Source organism: Prinia subflava, chromosome 6 (assembly GCF_021018805.1).
Source record: "Prinia subflava isolate CZ2003 ecotype Zambia chromosome 6, Cam_Psub_1.2, whole genome shotgun sequence".
NCBI classification, from domain to species: domain Eukaryota; kingdom Metazoa; phylum Chordata; class Aves; order Passeriformes; family Cisticolidae; genus Prinia; species Prinia subflava.
The window spans coordinates 27994197-28012694 of record NC_086252.1 but is presented as its reverse complement, the minus strand read 5'-3'; the positions used below and the strand labels follow the sequence as shown (position 1 = coordinate 28012694).

Below are 18498 nucleotides of genomic sequence, written 5' to 3'. Positions count from 1 at the left end.
ATTAAAATTTTAACAAGTTTCTCTCTTGGGGCCCTCAGTTATTCACCTGTGAGTAGCTGTTGTTTCATCACCAGGAGGGAGTCAAATGGAAAGTACAAAGGCAGGGATGGGTTCTAATTTTTTAGCAGTCAGTTTGTTTTACAAATGAACGGGGATAAAAAGTCCCCACTAAGCTCAGTACACTCCTTCCAGGTGGTACTTTCTAAAATGTAGTCATTGTGGAAAGAACTTCTTAAATAGCTTAACGGTCTTGCATCCTCAGTTAGACATAGCCACAGACACTGATCATCACTGTCCTTGACAAACACCATCAAAAATAGGACAAAGTCTGGCTTGTAAGGGGTGAAAGAGCTCAAATAAGGGAGTAACACAAGTGTAGCTGATAATCTTCATGGAGTTTTCGCCACCTGCATTCAGGTCACATTTTGGCAAACATTTTTGATGACCAGCATTTCTAAAAAAAAAGCAGTTATAAAATGTTAGCCAAATGTCAACTTTCAAACGTGGGGGGAAAAAAAGGAAACCAAGGTCAAAGCCCTGGTCATCATGCAGCATGGAAGCTATTCCACATTGTGGTGGGAGAGGATCATAAGGCACATAAATATTTCCAGCAGAATCACTGAAGGACAGATAATTCCAAAATAGTTTGTTGTGCCCTTATTGCAGCGAACTGGCACAAACATGTTTTTATTTGAAGGGAGAATCTCAATCAGACACTGGCCATTAAAACAGCCTTAGCTTTTAGGAACAGTTCACAGTGGTAGATGTTTTAATACTACTATAAACACTTGGATCAAAACTCTGGTAAAAGCCTAAAGCTTTTCATAAATTGCCAATGTGCAGAGAGTCAGTTGTAAGAAAGGTAATTGGATGAGTTGGTATTTTCATGCTGCAACCAGCTCCCATGTCTCTCTGGGAGCTGTATATGAGGATGTCCATGAGTATTTATTCCAAAAGTTGAAGCAATGAAAAGGCACAAGGGAAAAGATGGGGGGTCTGCAGAGTTTATTGGAAATTCAGCATATCTTAGAAAAGGTACATCCAATTACGTGAGCTCAAGTTTAATTCTGCTGGTTGCTAAAAGGAAGCCATTGTGCAACTGTTTTGCAAGAGCACTGAAACTGGTAGAACAAGATACACAGCATGTGGAAGTGAAACTAAAGATATTAAAGAAGAGTTTAGGTTGCTGTTGGGTCTTCTTTAATTACCTTTTTAAGACACTCCACTTTTCTTTAAACTTTAAATAACAGCATGAAGAAGGCCTCATCTCTTAGACGGAGCAAGTAATCCTCTGTCATGCGTAAGCACTTAGGAGAACAAGCCAAGCTGCTGGCGCATGGGAGATGAGAGATGGAGAACAGGTTCTGTAACAAGGGCCCCTGTTCAAAGCGAGTCAAGAGAGGTCTCAGCAGCTAATTCACCAGGTATGTGTTGTACATCAACAAAGCCTTCTCTGTTGAATGAAAGGCTCCTTCATCTTTGCCTCTAACCTCCATTCCTTCCTCACCACAGCAGAGGGATTTGCTTTTGAGAGAAGGAAAATCTGAGAACATACTAATTTCTTCTATGGATTCAGAAAACCGCAGAAACAACTAGAGCCCAAGCCCTGGCTGTTCCCAGCAGATGTGGCACTGGTTTTGCACAAACCCTGTATGAAGTTGGGATTTCTGCTTTGGAGCTGAGTAGTTCTCCATGCCAACACAAGCCTTGAGCTCTGAGTCTGCCCTTCAGGAGCTTTTCTCCATTATGAGAATCTACAACAGGGGAAATAGACCCCACAGTAACAGATGCTTTAGAGACTTCCATTACTTCAGCCCACTCCTGTGCACGTATCTGGTGAGCAAGGAGCTGCTGCCTTGGGATGCTGCTGCTAACCAGTTAACAACTAGGAAAAGCTCTTACTCTAGTTTCATTGAACTGGGCAGAGTAGTAGCTGAGACACAGAAGCCTTTCAATCCACCCGTAGATGTGGATGACTACTTATACCATATTTGAGGTTTAAACTGTGAAAGACATTATCATTTCTCAATTTTTCTCTCCTCATTTCAGCACATCTTCACCTTCTTATTGCATTTTTCCTACATCTGTCAAAGCAGCAGGAATATATATTTTAACAATATTCAAAACTTTTTCCTCATTCTTCATTTGACATGTTCTCAAAAAGCTGTTCTGAAACCCGTATGTGTTAAGACTGCACTAGCACCTTATATGGTTGGCTGAATGACCTCAAAAAGTGGTGAGAGAAGGAATTCACGTGTAGTGCAAACATTCAGCCTAGCAACCATCATGACCCAAGTTATCTTCTCTTTCTCTTTCCTCTGAGCATCTTCATTTCTGGCAGTTTATGCATCCTCATCTCTTCTGTTTAAGGAGGATCAACTATCTGCTTGGCTGTGCTCGGAAACCTTCCAGTAGAAATTCTAAAGAAAATAAAAAGTGTTGTCCAGAAATTATATTATTTTTGTGGATCAACATCTTGAGTACCAAAACAAATAATTATCAGAGATGATCTGTTCATATTTCGTTCCCCAGAAATCAGTCAAGATAGACCCAACAAATAATTCTTCTTTAAAATACTGTGGTTCTGTTCTTAAGGTGATGCACTTAAGTAAAGTCCTTTAATCTGAAAAATTATTATACCCTGCTTCAGAAAACTGCAAGTATATGGCAAGCCCAGTGTTTATCATGGAATATAGTGGTGCCAGAGCTACCCTGAAGAGATGACCCCAGCCTCTCCACATGCCCCAGGGCAGGATTCATGAAAAACAAGAGTAGGACAAAGTTCTTAAAACAATTGGAAGCTGCAGGGCAAGGTAGGTACAACTGGTAAGCACACATAATCCCTATTTCAGAAATAGGGGATTGAATACTGCAACCCTGAAGTGTTACCAGACAAACTGTTCTTCTACCAGGTGCCATGCAGAAAGGGCAGGTGAACTGTGGCTGCAGTGGTCCTCAGCACTGAAGACTAAAAATTCTCAAGTTTTCAGATGCTTTGGGAAGGTATTTTTGATTTATCAGTGCAAGTAATAAGCAGCTGTTCTTCAAATCCAAAACATACACAATAGCTTCGTTATAATGTCACAGAAAAATATATAATGTCTCAAAATATTATTCAAATGTGTCTGCTGCTTAGAGTTACACATACAAGTGCTTTAGATCTCTGGATGTAAAGACAAAATAACTGAAAGAAATAAAATGGAGTCAGATATATTTCAAGTCATTTTGAAAGAGGTACTCAGAGGTTGTAGGAACAGTAGTCATGGAACTTGCAGCTGTTACTGATTTTATTACTTTCTAATTAAATTGATAACACATGAATAAAACTGCTTTTAAGGGAGAAGAATAGAATTTTCAAAACAGGGTCCAAAAGACCAGAATTGCTTTAAAATCTCAATGCAATCCCTTTCTCATTTGTGCCACTTGGGAACAACCTGCAGTACGAGATACGGGGGCTCAGCACTGCTTGGGAGCACACAACCCCAGCCTTAGGGGAGGAAATGCCCCCTGCAAGTCAGAAATGAGACCCTTGCCAAGTCCTCTGCATGAGAAGAGGCTGGACAAGCTCCTTAGCTCACCTGCTGATGTTTGACAGGTACGTGGATAAGGGGGGTGGAAATCACATATGTTTGGCCTGGAAATGGCATGCAGAACTTTATTCTTTAATGCATTTACATGTTACCTTTTTACCCTTATCTCTGGTCATGTTACTTGAAGGGAAGCTTTCCTGAATTATTGCAATTGTGCATTTCACAAAATGCCAGACTGGCCATTAACGACTCTGTACTATACAAAAGCTTCAGTAACATTCTTCCCTTCCTAGAAAGCTTCCAACCCAAAGATCAAATCCTAAAGATAGCACAGGCTTAGGTACAGTCCTGAGACTGAGGAACCTGGAAATCTGCTTTACTCCTTGAGCTATATTTAAGCACCTGTATACATATGAGCACGGTTATATACAGACTGAACAGTTTTATCACTGAAGGACTGATCATAATCCATGAATTCATGTGCTCTGCGTGATTTAAGTTGTAAACACTTACTTCCACACATCTGCTCACTCTGTACACCCTGAATGCCCTGTTATCCAGGAAAAACAGAAGCATTCTGGTTGGAATTAGAATTCAGCATCATCCTAAGCGAAGGCTTTGATGCAAATGAACCACTGGGGACAGAGGGAAGGCAAAGAAGACATTTCAGCTCAGGACACCTCATTATCATAGACCCCTTTGTTTAGCACACAGAGCTGCTCCTGAGGGCTAAGGAGCAACATCTCAGCTCCTCACACTGCCCTAGCTGACTTTACCAGCAGTGCCAAGAGCCAGGTACTCTGCTTGAGTTCCCACACCAGCAGCTCGGATCTACGAGAGACCTCGATCTGCTTTCCCTCAAGAGCTTCAGGTGTCTTACAGGGGTTGTTACACAGCATCCTTCCTCAAGGTATTAAACCCTGTTCTAACACTGCTCGCCCACAGCTGTTAACCTGAGCTTTTTCCTTTGAGTACAAACACAGGAACGTTTTGCTTCTTGTGATACTAACTTTAGGAAGCCAGCAGATTAATGAGCTGTGACCTGGTGCAGAGCACAAGGTATGAAGCACTGAAAAGCAGCATTCCCCATATTTCATTTCATTTCCCATATTTCACTGGGCTGATAGAGCAGAGTTCAGAGAATAAGCCCCTCTAGTACCATCTATTGTATACATTTACTGAGTGTGCAGTTTTCTCCATGTCTGCACAGTCAGGCTGACGTATGGGATTCAATGCTCACAGTTTAGACACAGAGGTGTGACCCAATCACTGCAATCCAGAAAAGGAGTCTTCTGTGCAGACTTCTCTGCAAGACTGAGCACATTTATCATGTCAGAACTCACCCTACAGACATTTGCTACTGTTACAAAACTCTTAAGTAGTGAATAGCAGGATGAAATTTGGAGTCTGATCCTCACTTCTTCAGGTCTTGAAGTATAATTTCGAATGTGAAAAAAGTAAGACCTTTTCTTGTCTAATATAGTATTACTTCCCACTGGCATTTGGATGTAATCTGTAATAAACATTCAGCTGCACCACCATAAACTTTTGGCAAGCTCTTACTAAAGGTCACCTCAGTGTAACAAAAGCAACAAACATTTCAGTCTTGTAGGCAGTATGGAGAGTCCTTATTAGCTACTATTTCACTGCTTTATTTCTTTGCCTGACCCCTTCATTGGGATGACTGCTTTAGGCAGAAAATTGAATTCATAACCAGTAAAAACAGAATCTGATGCGTGGAAATGATAAACATTTGCTTTATTAAATTACTTTTATACTTCTACAAAGAAATTTTCTGATTTCCGTTACAGAATTAAATGAAGGAAATTCATTGCTGTCTCTGCAGTTACCTAAATTTAGATACAAAAAGGTTGTAAAAAGACCGCCTTATTTAAGTTACATAAAACAGGCAGAGAATAGACAAGTTCCCTTAGGAATCTTGAGGCTCAGAAATATAAAGTCCCATTATACAATGAAATTAAGAATTCAGCAATGTGTTGAACAATTGTAAACTGTAACTGCACTAGTGGACCACATTATTCAGCAGTTTCCTTAAAGGTATGAACTGTGAACTGAACAAAAAGTGTAGCTGACACAGCAGACCTCATTTAGTTGTTCTCCCTTTCACTCCCTCCAAGTCAAAGTTGTGAGATCAGCATTTAAATGATAGGAAGGAAACTTGCCTCCATAAATATCAGAAATTTCTCCATTCTGTAGCTATTTATATAAAGTAACTAGCTGTTACAAATCAGTTTCAAGTAAAACAGGTGGCTGAGGCAAAAATAATCAAAATCAGATCATACACAATTTTACTGTAAATACAGTAATTTGAAAGATAAACACATAACGATAGCACTGACAGGATATCAATGCTGCTGTATTATAGACATGATGTGTCAGTAGAAAATTAGGATGTCTATTATCAAAATTGAGGACATTCATTCCAGTCTCTGGTAATCTAATCTTAGTGCAAAACAGATGCTAAGACATATTTAGCAAAAAAAGGTGATACATTTAAGGCAAAAAAGTTGTTCAGTCATCACTATCGCTTCCAGATTCACTCAGCTGCAAGTCATTTCCTAGAAGAGAAAGAGTCAATATATTAGTCATTTTCAAGGAAATAATTATCTTCTTTCAAGATATTCCCTTTCCCAATTGAGGCTTACAAAAGCTAATAGCAAACAGGTAAGGGGGCTGGACTAGATGATCTTTCAAGTCTTTTCTAACCCAAATTATTCTCTGATAAAAGAATAAGTAGGTATGGAACCAAAGTCCCAGTGACAGAACCTTAGAGATACCACTTTTCTACAATTTTAAAATCTTGGCAAGGAACCATTAGCATATTTGCACAAGGGCATTTACTAATATCACTAGATCACAAAAGACAACACCTAGCTATCTCTGCCACCCACATTTTCATGCTTCACAAGTAGAGAAACTGCTGGTGAATGCAGTTTTATGAAAAACAAGTTGATGGGTTTTTTGGGAAACACATGTGAATGCTACTCAGCTGTGCTTCAAAACAGAGTGATGTCTCAATCAAGAAGAGCAGCTCTTTGACATACCACTTAAAGATGTATCAGTGACCTACTATTTCAAACTGGTTTTGGAACAAGTGAGCAAACAAAACATCAAAAGCAATTTTACACAGCACTTTAATTTGGTGGCTCTCTCTATGTATTTCAAAATGAGGAAGTAAAAAGACTACACTGTGCTTGCTGTGGATGTCCATAAGCTCAGGGGGTGGAAGGAAGGGAATCTTCCCAGGATGACAGATAACTAACAAAAAACACAGCAGCATGCTCTACACAATTTACATCGTATCTAGCAACTTCCCACACGATTTAGGAGTCTGTTCTAACTGGTATGCTTTTACCCACACCTCCCTTGCCAAACAACCATTACAGGAGAAAAAAACAATAAGCTCAGGCTGTGCAGAAAGGGCCTAAAAACAAAAGAAAAATCACTGAAACTGAGAAAACTGAGTCAACACACTATTTGCAAATACCCTTTCCTCAGCTGCAGCAGCCTTCATAGATCCCTTTTGCAGATGGGTGAAAAAGTAACCTCAAGTGGGTAAACCCCACAAGACATTCAGATTGGCTCTTTTATTCCCAGGCATATAATTTCTGGCAGAACACTGGAGTCTTTAACATGGCTGCATTTAGCCTTTCTTTGTTTTCCACTGTGTCATCAATAAAGCTTAGAAAGTGGTACATGCTTCTCTGCAATAACAAAACCACTTTATATAAGAAAAGAATACTGAAGATGGTTGTTTCCAGCAATCTTTAAAGTATTACTGCAGACAATTTCTTGTTTCCAATCCTCTATATAGAGAAAAAATTTACAACCATATTATTTTAAGATAAATTTTAAAAGCAATTTAGAAAGAACAAAATCAAGTTATGTGTCAATAATTATTCAGAACAATGTAATACTCTAAAAGATCTTTGAAGATGGTGAATGGTATCAGTAAATTAAATTCTTGTATTTATCACTCAAAGGAGAATTACAGTGAATTCTTAGAAATCCGAGCCCTGTTATACACTATCTGCTTTATGGGAGGACAGGGAGTGTGAACAAGAAGATAACCTTCCAAATAGTGTTTCTACAGCCTTCAAAAGTTATTTCAACACAGTTAATAGAAATTACACAAACCCTATAACACCAGCCAAAAATACCAATGCTTGTGAAAACCAGCAGATGGGAAAAGCAAGAACTCCAAGTTCCAGAGTCAGAATTAATATGTTAGGATTTACTTCAGGCTAAACTTTCTGCCTCATTTTTGCAGCCCTATCTCCAAAAAACACCTTCAGAGAGAGGGCAAAATAGCACAATCTAGAGCTGGTGGCTTTCAGATGGATTTGGTGCAAAGACAGAAAGCTCATTTAATGAGGACCCTGAAGAAACATCTAGACTTTTGTACTTATAAATCAGCAATGAAGTGAGTGAGAACTGTTGAATTGTTTTCATGGTGCCAGTTGCTTATTAGCAGTATTAACTGGGGAAATAGATTGCACTGCAAATTACATTTCCTATGTTTTTAAATCAGTGCATGTAATATATTCAACTGAATTCTTGCTAGTTATAGGAACAGGGAAACTCATAGGAGTGCTCACTGTTTCACAGATCTTCGTGGTCACACCAACACCAAGCTAATATAAGGGAAAATTATTGCTTGTCAAAGTAAAACAGCTATGTTTGTACCAGCACCAAGCATCAAAAGAAGTGAAGTTGTGCTGAATACAAAGTACCTAGCACAAGGCCACAGAACAGCCCATCCATGCTGGGTTTTCTTTGGAAAGTTACTTTGTTTAACATAACCCTTGTTTAAACAAAAAGTAGACATAAAACAACATATGATCAAATATTCACCAAGAGCAGATTCATTACTGCCACCATTTACAGACTTGGTTATAAGGCAAGTTGTGAGCCTTTTCAATCAGCTTCTCAAGGTAGAAAGGAGAAGGAGCAGTATTTTGGGAGTGAGGGCATTCTTGAGCCCCAGATTCCTGAAGAGGTAGATATGTATCTGACAGAAGTATTTGGTTACCATGCCTCCTCCATTTTCCAAGTTCTACAAACTCTCAGCTGTATAATTTCTACATGCAAGATAAAACTCTGCTCTCAAAGCTTCCCCCAGCCTTCTCCCTGCACACAGAATGTCAAAGAAAAACTTCACTAATTACCCGGTATGGCCCCAGTTCTATGGAGGTGCACAAAACTAGTCACAGACATAAGCACACACACCTCAAAGCAAGATTAGACAAGCAAGCAGCTTGTGCTGACATTTGTTGATTCAGTATTTTATTTTTGCAAAACCTTATTTGAGATGGAAGAAATGACTGCACAAGATCTGACTGAGAACTCTTGCCATTCAAAGAAGAACAATGTGCTCTATCCATTTAGTTTCTCCAGGTTTCACTCTCCTGCCAAATCCCCTCAGCAACAGAGCTAGAGAAGAGCCATCTCCTTGGAAGTAGCTGGTTTGATCTTTAACTAGTGGAGGTGTCTTGTAAGTGTTAACTGCACTGGAAGTTGGGGATGGAATTGTTTTAAGCAGTAATATATCTGTAACCATAAAGTAAATGGCAATAATCTCAAGAGCTGGGCAAGCTCAGAGGCCCAAGGTTACAGGCAGAGTTTCTACCTGTCAACATGGTTCTTCAGCAACATCAAGCCACCTTCCCCTGAATGTTGTCATGGTTTAAGCAGCATTTTCTCCCTATGCTGGAATTGGTGGACTTGGCCACCTGTAGTTGTATTTCTCACTTTGCCACCTGAGATTCTGTCACTGGGGAAAAGCTTCATCACATTTTCGTAACAGTTTTATTGAATGTGCAGAAGGAGAAATGGCATTTGTCAGTAAGGGTTGAAATAAGTGGCATTCTGAAGTTACGCAAATGGTAAACATGGAGACATTGTTCTCTGCAGTGACAGTAAAATGAAAGCAGCGTTCAGTTCTCTGCACATGAAGTCACAGGACTTTTCAGTCTGATCTTATCTGTTAATGCAGCACATAATTAAATATCAATGCTGGTTATTTAAGTATTTGAATACTAGCTTAAAAGAAACAATCCACCAAGAGCTGAAATAAAAGTAGATCTGCCAGAGTCTAAAATTTCAGTATAACAAGTTTACATATAAATGATAAACCATAATGATCTTAGGCTGCAAAGCAGGGTTGATGCAAAGCTCTTCAAACCAAGATCTGGCAGCTAAACAGCTAATTAAAAATGTAATCATTTTGGAAGAGTTACCAGTTATAGCTGAATACTCACTTCTACGTCTGAGCACTCCTGTTTATTTGGGTGGTGAACTTAACTTTCTCTACCCAGTGTTTTTTTTATGTGAGAGTTTTCCAAATTTTCCTTTTTTTGAATACATTGAGCATTCAATTCCAGGCTGTGCAGTAACCCCTCTTAAACATCACAGTTACTCTTCAAATTACATTTTTAGTTGCCTGAATGTGTGGAATAAGATAATATCACCTCAAAGTAAATCACCTCCTTCCTTATATGCAAAGGACAGTTTTGCCATGTTGGCCAGTGGAACACTGCCATGAATAATTGTAACTGGCACAGCTAAGAATACACCATCTTTTCTGTAACTCAGAGTACTGCAACCATAGTATCCTTCCCATAGTTCTATTCAAGAAATTATAAGCATATGTTTAGGGAGTGCCCTGTTAGTTCAAGCATTTTCAATACAAAATTACTGTTCTCCAGTCCCAATGTATAGAACTGGGAAGAAGCCAGAACAGCTTAGGAAATATTTTCAGCCCCTTCAGCTTTAATTTATTATCTCTGTGAACCACCAACCTTCTAGCCCAGTGTCTAATTCAGCCTGCTGCTGAACAATCAAACCCTAGCAATACTTCCCACAGTTTTAATTATAACAGAGACATACTTAAAAACAATATGGTTTCCTTTCAGAATCTTGATGTCTGGAATTGTGCACTAAGAAAAGAACGGCCTTTGTACTTACGTAGTGTATTCATCATATGACCACTGCTCTCTTGGGATCTGTTATGACTGGCATCTTTGTCAGGAACAGCCTGTTGTGGGATGGCAGACACAGTGGGCTGAGGCTGCAAATACGGCATCGACATAGGAAGAGAGGGCTTCATTTCCTCATCTTCAGAATCACTAGAACTATTTTCACTACTTGATGAAGAGGACGAAGAACTTTTAGAGTCAGATGAACTGTCAGAGCTGCTCAGCTGGTCCATGATGCTGGCTTCTGCTTTTAGCTCTGCAAATAATATGATTTGTTTCTCAGTTTACGGTCATCATAATTGAAATATAGGAAAGAGGGGAAAAAGATTAAAAAAAAAAATCAACAGACACCAGGCACACATTACAAACTTTAAAAAACCCCAGACCAAACCCACCAAAGCTCTCTAGAACAAAGAAAAGGGCACAAGTGAGTATCCAGCCTGTCATGTGGTTTTCTATTCTCACAGCTTGAGCACTTTCTCCCTTTCAAGCCAAGTGTTATAACAAGGGTGACTGTGAACACAAATGCTCAACTCCACATTCCATGGGGTAATGCATCCCACATAGCCTTTAATTTCTGCAACTAGCAGAAAATGTTCTGTGTTTTCCTTAGCACCCCAAATATATGGCTTTCACTGACTAAAAACTGCAGTTACAATCCACAGATCAGTCACTGCAAGATGCAGTGCACCCAAAATGCCTCCCAGCAGTTCAGCATTACAATCAATACACTTGTTTAGACTATTTGGACTTGGGCATTTTACTCAAAATCAAGTTAAGCATGAAGAATATCTAAAAGAACCATCCAAAGTTTGTATTAGGAAGATTTCTCCAAATCCTTGTTTCATTACAGATTTGGAGTTGTGAATAATCTTGCACAATGTGCATTTCTGAAGTAAATCCAACATACAGAGGAACTTAATCTTTGCAGAAGATGACACATAATAGTTGTGCAAAACATGAGTACTGAGAGAAGTCTGAAACAGATCTCTGAATCATGGTGGAGGGGAGGACTTGAGGAGTTATACAGAGTTCAGAAGTTCATTACTATACAAGACTGTAATTACCTAGACATTTGTTAAGATGGTCTTACAAGCTCTTAGACTACTTCAGGAACAGCTTTGATATAGCAGACACAATAAAGCAAAGTAGTAAAGTAGCTCATCTCGCTTCAAATTTACCCAATACAGAACAGGCTGAAGGTGAAAGCTAAGATGCAAGACAGTGCAAAGCTTAAGAGAAAAAGAGAGAAGGAAAAAAAAGATTAATCTTCAACACAGACTTCCATGAAACAGACTCAAAGTTATCAAAGGCCAGTCTAAAGGAAAGCCCATCTTTATCAAAGGCCAGTCTCAAAGAAAATGGTGTTCAGGAAAAATGGCACCTAAAATAGTGCAGCTATGGCTACGGGGACAAATTAACCCAACGCTAGGAAAGAAAAGAAAGAACAATGAAAGACTGGACTACTCAAACATAAGGAAAAAAAGAAGGGGTGCAGAAAGAAAAGAAGAACTGGAAGCATCTAAACATCCTTCTTTTACTAAGGACCTGTATAAGAGAACATGATCCACCACACATCTGGAGCTGTAAGACACCTAACTGAAAAACACCACTCAACTCCTAAGCATTCAATTCCTAAGCAACTTCCTCCTAAGCAATGTCTAATATAAGAAAACAATTAAGTGAATGGCCAATACCAAGAAAACAATTAAGTGAATGGCCAATATACCAAGAACCTTGAGTTTTGATGTAATTTTATCAGACAGAATTTAAGTTAGGTAATTTTAACCAGTGAAGGAAGAGCTGTACATATGCTGGAGAATAATGGCAGAATGAGCTCCCCCTCCACCCCAGAAAACAAAGTTAGTAACAAGTTCCAGGTAGTGTACTTAAGCAGGAATAGTCAGTTACACAACCATGGGATGAAGAATGATTAAGCAGGCAACACTTCTGAAGAGTCTGAGAGTTACAGTGGATCCTTACACACTGTCCTACCACACCATGCTGTGCGGAAATGACTTGACACTGTTTGGTCTTGTGATACTAAAGACATGATACTATTTGTTCTTTGTATATAAAGATGAATAGTGCCCATAAGGCAGCCTTCTTGCTCACATAAGCACTGCTAAAAACTCAGTAGATGTGTTTAGGGACTATATTTTAGAAGTTTGTGGACTCATTGCAAGAAAGCTTCAAGAAATTGAGAACAAATCAGAGATTGAGAAGGGAAGCTTCTAAGGAAAGATTGGATCAACTGGTGTCCTTTTGCATAAAGAATGGGAAAGACAGAGGTGTTTGAGTCTGTGAAGGACTGTTCAAAAGGATCACAGTGATCTTCTCTGTCCTTGCACAATAAATATGAAAGTAGTAATAGGTTTGCTGACAGACTATTTTTATGGGAGAACCCAAACAGTAAGGAGAGCAAAGCCCTGGAATGGCTTGCCAGCAAGTACAAGGATCTGTCAGTGGAAGGGTCTAAGAACAGGCTAAAAGTTACATCAGAAATCTGACTTCAGGACAGAACTAGATGGACTAGATTACTTGATAGTATCTCTACCATCCTTTTCAATTTTTCAGCATTTTGAATAGTACTCAAAATTGGACTGGCACTACCACAAGTGTTTGGTACATTGGTAGTCACTTTGGAGACTTTCAGTGTTTGATACCACCACTCCCCTCAAAAGAACAGACCACCTAGAAAAGGCACAATTTTATTTCATGTCCCCAAGTTGTCCTTTTTGCAACCTTAGATGAATTCTAGTAATGTTCTGCAATATAGATTGCTGGTCAGAGCTTAAGACCAAAATGGAAACAAAAACCATCTTCATAATGATACATCTAAAAAAATCTGTTTAAAGGAATTCAGAACTAGTTAGGAAGCAGATGTCAGTTCCAGTCAATGAAACTGCCACCTGTCAGCATTTCTGTAGCAAGTAATTACCACCTGCCACCTTCCTTGTCCTGCCAAAGGAAATAAGGCCTCCTATTAAGTGAAATATGAGTGTCACACCAAACCAGAGTCTATCAAGGAAACAGTACCTAGTACTGCTCAAGGGTGGATTTATGCAAGCTTTTAGCTGTCTTTTTCACTGGAACCTCATCTTCCACAAGGCTCTGTCTGGTAATTTAAAGTGTATGTTGGGTTGTACAGGACTGTAACATATTTGCTCATTGCACAGAAAGTAGAAGGAGCAATGTCAAAGTGGGAGTGACTTAGTTCCAGTACCACAATACAACCAACCATATACTTGATTAAAGTAGCAGAGGAAGACAGAGTCAAGGAGACAGCAGCAGGACCCTTGGCATTACTAAGCCTAATGGTTCAGCTGGATTTTTACTGTAGCAAGCTACAAATACTGCTTTTTTACCCACTTGAGCCAGAGTGGTCATTTCCACATCACAGTAAAGTTGCTTACATAATCAGCTTCTAGTGTAAAACTCAACACAACAAAACAAAAACAACCTACACACGCAAAAACTCTTAAAAACTAATTGCTTGTTAACCACAAAGCTTCTGAAACTCATGTGCCAGTGGAGCTTACCCCGTTCAATATCATCCATAGGAGAAGATGGAAATGTTTTTTCTTTTGATGGAGAGTTTTTAACGTTGTTTGGAACCTTTGTTGCATTTCGCATTTGCTGCTGTTGCTGCTCAATGCGGGACTGGACTTTACTACTTCCTTCAGCTCTGTGTGTAAAAGGAAAAGATTTTTAATTACTAGAAAGCAAGATGCCAGGCAAAAGGGTAAGAATACAGGAGATATGGTAGCATGGAATTATTTCTCATGCCTTTCTAAACAGCATCATTAGATTCTTAGTTAAGTTATTATACTGGTAAGTTAATATACTAATATACATAATATATTAATATTTTCCTATTAATATCATATATATGTATTTACATTTTTTCAATACAGTGCTAATAACTTTATAACACTTTGTCAGTTGGTTTGTTTTAGTACCTTGCTACCCAGGATCACTTAATAATAATTCTGCTGAAAGTTACTTACATGGACTCAGCAGCAGAAAGAAATATTAAAAAACTTGGTATGAGAAAAACAAGTCATTAAAATTACTGAGACCTGTCACAAAACTTTCTTTTTTTAAATTTCCTCATTTACACGTCAGAAGACAGTAGGCAAGCTACTAGCCAAACAGATCTTTATTTCCTCCTCTAAACTCACCAGAAAATAGTTACTATTTCTTTTAATAATATAACATATTTTGGTTAACAAAAAAATAAATTTCCATTTCTTCTGCAGTCTTGACTCAAAAGATGTGAAGTCAGTTTGCTGAGAAAGGAGGCTTTTCACTCCTTTGAACAAGGCCAGGTACTTTCTACAATTATATTTTCCTAAAAATAGTAATATGTAGTTATATATCTCAATTTAGACTCATTAACAAATTGATTTTTACAATGAGTAAAGCACAGTTCAATATCATCCATAGGAGAAGACGGAAATGTTTTTTTTACAATTGTTTCTCCTGTAAATCACCCACCTGGTTTTTTTCACAGTGATGTTGCTACTAAGTTTCTCTAGGCGACATTCTCCAGTGTCATGGTTGATAATTAAGATACATTCTTTTAGGTAAGGCTTCTTTGAGCCCTTGAACACAGTCACTGGTGGAGTTGAGCCCTATTAAATCAGAAGTGCAGTAAGTGTTACTCCTGTGGTTGTTTTTCTTAGAAACAGCAATCCATCACTACAAGTGATCATTTCTAGCCATTAGAAATGTTATTGGTTAATTCAAATTAGATTCACAGTAGCCATGTCCAAAAGCAGCTGGTGTTTGACTAGAATGGGATTTTACTCGCTTACCTTAGTTTGAAACTGATTAAATGCTTGTTTCCCAATGAGAGCAGGCTCTCTTTAGGACTCCTCTCACCAAAAAGGGGTTTCAGTTCCCATATCAGCAGAGCAGTAAAGCAGAGCAGGTAGTAAATTTTTCCCTTTCCAGTCTTTCCTGCTTTAGAACTGCACTAGAGCAATAAATACCAAGGGGAAACTTGCACTGCCAACATACACATGAAGCTTTTCTGTGTACGCAACACTTCTGGGTCATCCTACAGCATATTTCCAGTGTGGCAGATACACTTAAAGTTACAGTGCAGCTGTTTCACCTTTGGGTCTTTTGTAATGTTACATTCTTAGAGCAATTGTTTTTCTACTCTAAAAATCACCCAGGCAGCTCTGAAACAGCACTGTAACTTTCTGCCCTTCCATAGTCAGGATATATACTTAGGACAACAAAATAAATCATTCCCTTAAGCCTGCCACTCCTCAGCCACATCCACTCACCTCAATATTTGGCAGTGTTATTGTCACCTGTTCACCTTTGCCAACTTCAAGGTCTCCTTCACAGGACATATCGATAGAAGCAGGCTTAAAGTCATCTAAATGTAAAAACAAACTAGATTATTTACAGGCTTTTCAGGAATCTTATAAATGCAGGCACCACTTAATTGCAGTTGGAGGCCATTAAGTAAAAGCCTTTTTTGCTACTCTATCATCTGCCATTCCCCTGAGCAGATCATTCCACAAGTCAATAGAATTCAAAGTCAAGCTGCTTTTCTCAGGATTCATTATAAGTGTTTAAATCTTTTGGTTAAAATTAGAAAAATGCCTTCAGGTTTTAATGGATAAAAAGGCCAAACAAGCAGTGTTAATCTCATGTAATTATTTTCAGAAGAATCAATAAATAGTTCTTGAAAATGTTAATCCCAAACGTGGGAGATGTAGACAAGTGACTGAAAATGCAAAGAACATAAACCGTCAATATGCATTTCTCTTTCTGTTTCTGACTTTACTGTAAGAAGCAGGTCAGAACCTGACAAAAACTTGGTGTTTCAATATAGTTATTTTTGTTAAAAGTGAAATTCCTTCCCAATTTAACATTGACTTACATTTTGTTTCCTTCAGCATCTAAAGGACTGGTTTAAATATGTTTTGAGAAAAAGAGGGTATAGATGCTGGTCCTTTTCAAAACCCCGAGACATTGCAAGCGTGCACGTTTTCAGGCATCAGCACGGCAGCTCTGTTACATACCATTACCTACAAAGTGTTATTTCCACCACAAATAAATTGGGAAAGGCTACAGCCAAAACTCTGCCCGTGCCGATTCAGGGAGACAGGGGTCCATCAAGCCGTTCTTCAAGGCCTGTGATAACATCCGTGGGGTCGAGCCTGCGTCTCAAGGTAAGGCAGGGCCAGCCTCGCACCCCGGGATGCCGCTGCCCTGCCTCGCACTCCGGAGGAGGCGGGAGGGCACCCATCGCCGGCACACCACGGCCACAGCTCGGCACACGCTCCTCGCCTCGCTGCCGGGCCCTGGCGGCGGCATTCCTGCAGCTGGGAGCTTCCCAGATCCCTGACTCGGCCTGCAGCCACGGCCGGGCGGCACAGACCGCAGCCGGGAGCGCGGCTGCAGCCAGCGCACCAGCCGGGCAGGAAAACCCGGCTGCAGCAGCGCTGGGCAGCGCTGTGCAGGAGCTCACACACAGGGGACAGCCCCTGCCAACCTTGTTAGGGTAAACCCCCAAATGTCATCCTACAGGAATAAGCTTACAACAGTTCCAGAGTTTCTCATCAAACCAGAGAATATCTGCTTTAATATATGGCCACTGGGCTGGTAATACTTGAGGAAATGAAGATCCTGATACTTCCAATCTTAACTTCTAAGTAGCAGCTGTTTTCCCTTTTACTCAACTGTTAAAAAAAGTCAGGTGTTGGAGGATATTTCTTCTGCGTGTGCATTTGATAGAACTGATGAACGTGCCAGTTTCTATGTCTCATTTGTTGGAAAGGAAGAGAGATTTCAAAACAGATTTCAGAATAAATCATGAAATTACAAGAGTCAGCATGAAACTCTAAGGGTAGGAGATACCAGACGGAGTTGTTAGTCCTCTTTAAAGTTAGGATAAATTTCAAACTGCAGCATTTGTTTAAATCCATTTATAGTTTTCCCCCCCTCTCCTCCGCTTCCACAGTTGGAAACAATCTGCCTAAGTACTTTGCTCACAGAGAGCACATTACCCATCTAGCACGCAGGACACTCTCCAGAGAACATACGTGAGACTGAATCTTGGGGATATTGGTCTATAAATAACCAGACAACAAAACCAGAAGCTGCAGTCCTAAATTACCAAGGACTATAATCCTGGAAGCATTTGTTTCCTAGCTACCCTCAGAATCTTTGAGCACACACCTCTCTAGATAGTAATTATGTACTCAGGGAGGGTGTACTGGCTCCGTGATTAACACTGCCTGCCTTTAACCTTTGATTGCTGAATTGTACGGAACTTCGAAAAACTGAGCACAAGGAAAGAAGACAGAGCCACGGGTTCAGCCTCGCTCGGTTTCCAGCAGAACCGCAGGGAGACACTATAGAAAAGGCATAAAAAGCGAAGTTAGTGCCCAGCGGATAGCGAGGGGCAGCTCAGGGATACAATGGCCGTACGTGCTCCCAGCGCCGACTGAAACCTGCACCAGCACTTCACGGCACTCAGCGCCAGCTGCGCCCCAGAATCTCAGGACAGAGGCGCCCACCAAGCGTAGCCGCAGGCACCCCCCGCCCTTGAGGAGACTGCGGGGATCGGGGGCCGCCGAACCCCTCCCCGACCCCCGCAGCCCCTGAGAGCTGCCCCAACCCCGCACTCACAGCGGACGGTGTGGAAGGCGCAGCGCGGCTGCTTCTCGAAGCTCTCCCCCAGCTTCAGCACCCGCGCCTTGGGGTCGTAGAGCGACGGGACCGTTCCGTTCATCGCGGCAGCGCCTCACACCATGGCGGGCCCCGGGGCCGCCGCCGCCGCCCGCACCGAGCATCCCTCACACCGCCCGGGCCGGCGGGCCCCGCCCACGCGGGCTCCGATAGGCCGCGACGGGCAGAGCCCGCCTCCCCCGAGCGGGATTGGTCAGCGAGCGCGTCACTCTGTGCATTCCCGCCAGTGCGGTGTCGGAGGTGCCGGCCCG

At 40.5% G+C, this 18498-nt stretch overlaps 1 protein-coding gene across 1 annotated transcript; it reads right to left on the bottom strand.

The window, feature by feature from the left end:
• Positions 1–5263: 5263 nt before the first annotated feature.
• Positions 5264–18385, bottom strand: EAF2 (ELL associated factor 2). The gene is made up of 6 exons (XM_063400855.1): positions 18188–18385; positions 15829–15923; positions 15029–15165; positions 14071–14216; positions 10518–10784; positions 5264–6109 (listed from the first exon to the last, which is right to left on the bottom strand). Exons 1-6 carry the CDS (start codon positions 18288–18290, stop codon positions 6063–6065), a joined length of 795 nt encoding a protein of 264 aa, XP_063256925.1. The 5' UTR covers positions 18291–18385; the 3' UTR covers positions 5264–6062.
• Positions 18386–18498: the final 113 nt, after the last annotated feature.

Excerpts from the sequence above, each read along its gene's own strand:
- EAF2 (XM_063400855.1), bottom strand. The coding sequence starts at position 18,290 with ATGAACGGAACGGTCCCGTCGCTCTACGACCCCAAGGCGCGGGTGCTG. Across the intron at positions 15,166-15,828 it reads TAACACTGCCAAATATTGAG|GGCTCAACTCCACCAGTGAC; the intron begins GTGAGTGGATGT and ends CTGATTTAATAG. Across the intron at positions 14,217-15,028 it reads ATCACTGTGAAAAAAACCAG|AGCTGAAGGAAGTAGTAAAG; the intron begins GTGGGTGATTTA and ends TTTTACACACAG.